Genomic DNA, 2181 nt, shown 5'->3' on the forward strand with positions numbered 1-2181 from the left:
CTGTTGCTTTTGACAGAAAACAAACAATTCTTTGCAGGTGCCGTCAAAGGATTGGGAATGGAGAGGTCTGGGGAGGAAAATGGGGGCAAGCATGCATGGAGCCAGCATTGCAGCTGGGAGGGAAAGATGCTGTGTTTGCCTCAGCTCCCTGGGGAAGAGCATTGCTCCCTAATTCTTTTTTAAGAGTTGGTTTGTGCTTGGCGAAAAACAAGGCCGGCATAGATGGGCGATGGGATTTTGGGAAACTTCTGTTGCACTGCACAGTGCAAAAAGGGTGCAGTGGGTGCAGAGTCCAGCGCCCATCACATTGCATCTGATCCTTGTCCATCAAATTGCATCTGATCCTTGCCCTGATCCAGCCTTGGCCAAAATTCCCCACTTCCACAGGGCCACGTGGATCTGAGATAGGACAGCTTCCACAGCCTGTGCTAGGCAGTTCCCCAAGCCCCCATTTCCCCCCTTCCCGTGCCACTGCCTGCCCCAAATTTTGCCATCCATCCACCCAGCCCACACAGGGAATATTTCATTTTTACTGAGCTCTCCTGACCCACAGCAGCTGCTTAGGGAAATTGATTTCTTGCTGCCACAAGCATTGCCTCCACTCAGTATAAACCCAGGTGAAGAGGACACGGCAGGGATGATGGAGACCTTGGCACAGGTTGGGAGGAGCCCCCCAGAAATTCACCCTAAGGCAAGCTGAGGTCCTGCACCTGCTTTTTGGGCTTTGAGGGTGCACACCTCTCTGATGCCTGCATTCAGCCCTGCTTGGGGTCGCCTGCAGAACAAAAGCAATGGCTGGAGGGGTCCCACAGAGCCTTTGGGATGGTGATTTCCACCCCACCAAAGGTCTCACCATCTCTGTAACCTCATGAGCAAGGCTTTCCCATCCGTTCCATTACCACACTGCTAACAGGAGAGGAGTTCATTTCTACCATTTAACGTTTCACGGATAATTAATTATTCTTCATCTTTCCAGCAAAAAAGGAAGAGCAAGCACGGGGGCTATTCAAAGCAAAAAAAAAAGTCAGCTGAAACCCAGGGAAATTGCTGAATTATTTGTAACATCAAAGGCGAGCGAGGATGTGCTGATTTAACGGGGCCCTGTGCGATGCAGAGCCCTGGGCACGGTGGTGATGCTCAGACTGGGATGCTCTCATTGCAGCAGTGACCATGGGCAATGGGGTGGATGAGGGGTCCGGGGGCACCCCAATCTCTGCCCCTGCTGCCCATCCTCCTCCTCTCACCTCCCCATGGCTGTGAGCTGCCAGTTCTGCCTTTGCACCATGTTGGGGTGTCCCTGTGACCTGTGGGAGCCTCCAGTGCTCCCCAGTGCTTCATTCATCACCAGAGGCAAGTGGCAAAATAAATAATGGTATTTAACATTTCGTAATAGCGACAATTAACCAGTAAATAATGCCTTTTACACCGCAGAAGCCAGAGTGAATTAATTCCCCTAATTAAGGGGAATGTCAGGCAGCACGGGGCAGTGGTGGCAGTGGGCAAAACTGGCAGCCCCTGCCTGTGTTATCCCCCACTCCAAGTCATTGTCCCCAAATCTCAGTCACACCCCAAAATTTTACAGATTTGCAAAATCCACCACGCTGCATCCTGGCAGCTCTGGTGAGCCCTAAATCACCCCTATCTCCCGCTAAAAAAATAACAACAAAAGATGGCGACAAAATGGTTTATGGCTGTAATAAATTGTGCTGGAGGGAAAAAAAAGCCCTGTTTGCCTGGAAGGAAGGGGGGGTTTCCCATTGGCACACAAATGGAAGCCCTGTGTCCCACCACAGCTGCAGCCAGCAGTGACCAGTGGAAAGGGGGAATTATTGGAAGTGGTTTCCCTTCACATCTATGCCACCCTGATCAGCTGAGCTGCCTGCCCTGCTGGGACCAGGGGCTGGTGTTGGTGGGAGAATGAGAAAATTCATGCCTAGCCAGCTGCAAGGAAGAGTGTGGCCCTTGTGTGCCCCTTGTGTCCCCACAGGGCTGGAAGGTGGCCAAGGCTCCACCACCTGCTCGGCTCGGCTGGACTCTGCCCCGTTCCTCCCCTTGGCCCCCTCCCAGCGGCCGCAGCAGGACGAGGACGGACACACAGACAGCAGCAGGGACGAGGACGGACACAGACACAGCAGCAGGGACGAGGACGGCCATGGCTGCCCCAAGCCAGCCCCAGAAAAC

The 2181-nt window shown here is 53.3% G+C and overlaps 1 protein-coding gene across 1 annotated transcript in view; it reads left to right on the forward strand.

Annotated features, from left to right (window-relative positions):
- The first annotated feature begins 1680 nt into the window (after positions 1-1680).
- PIPOX (pipecolic acid and sarcosine oxidase) overlaps positions 1681-2181 on the forward strand; it is a 2653-nt gene continuing 2152 nt past the window's right edge. Inside the window, exons 1-2 of the mRNA XM_014308843.1 lie at positions 1681-1693; positions 1988-2169. Coding sequence (XP_014164318.1) covers positions 1681-1693; positions 1988-2169 — 195 coding nt within the window. The remainder of the gene's footprint in view (positions 1694-1987; positions 2170-2181) is intronic.

The sequence above is a fragment of the Geospiza fortis genome, unplaced genomic scaffold (genome assembly GCF_000277835.1).
Source record: "Geospiza fortis unplaced genomic scaffold, GeoFor_1.0 scaffold425, whole genome shotgun sequence".
NCBI classification, from domain to species: domain Eukaryota; kingdom Metazoa; phylum Chordata; class Aves; order Passeriformes; family Thraupidae; genus Geospiza; species Geospiza fortis.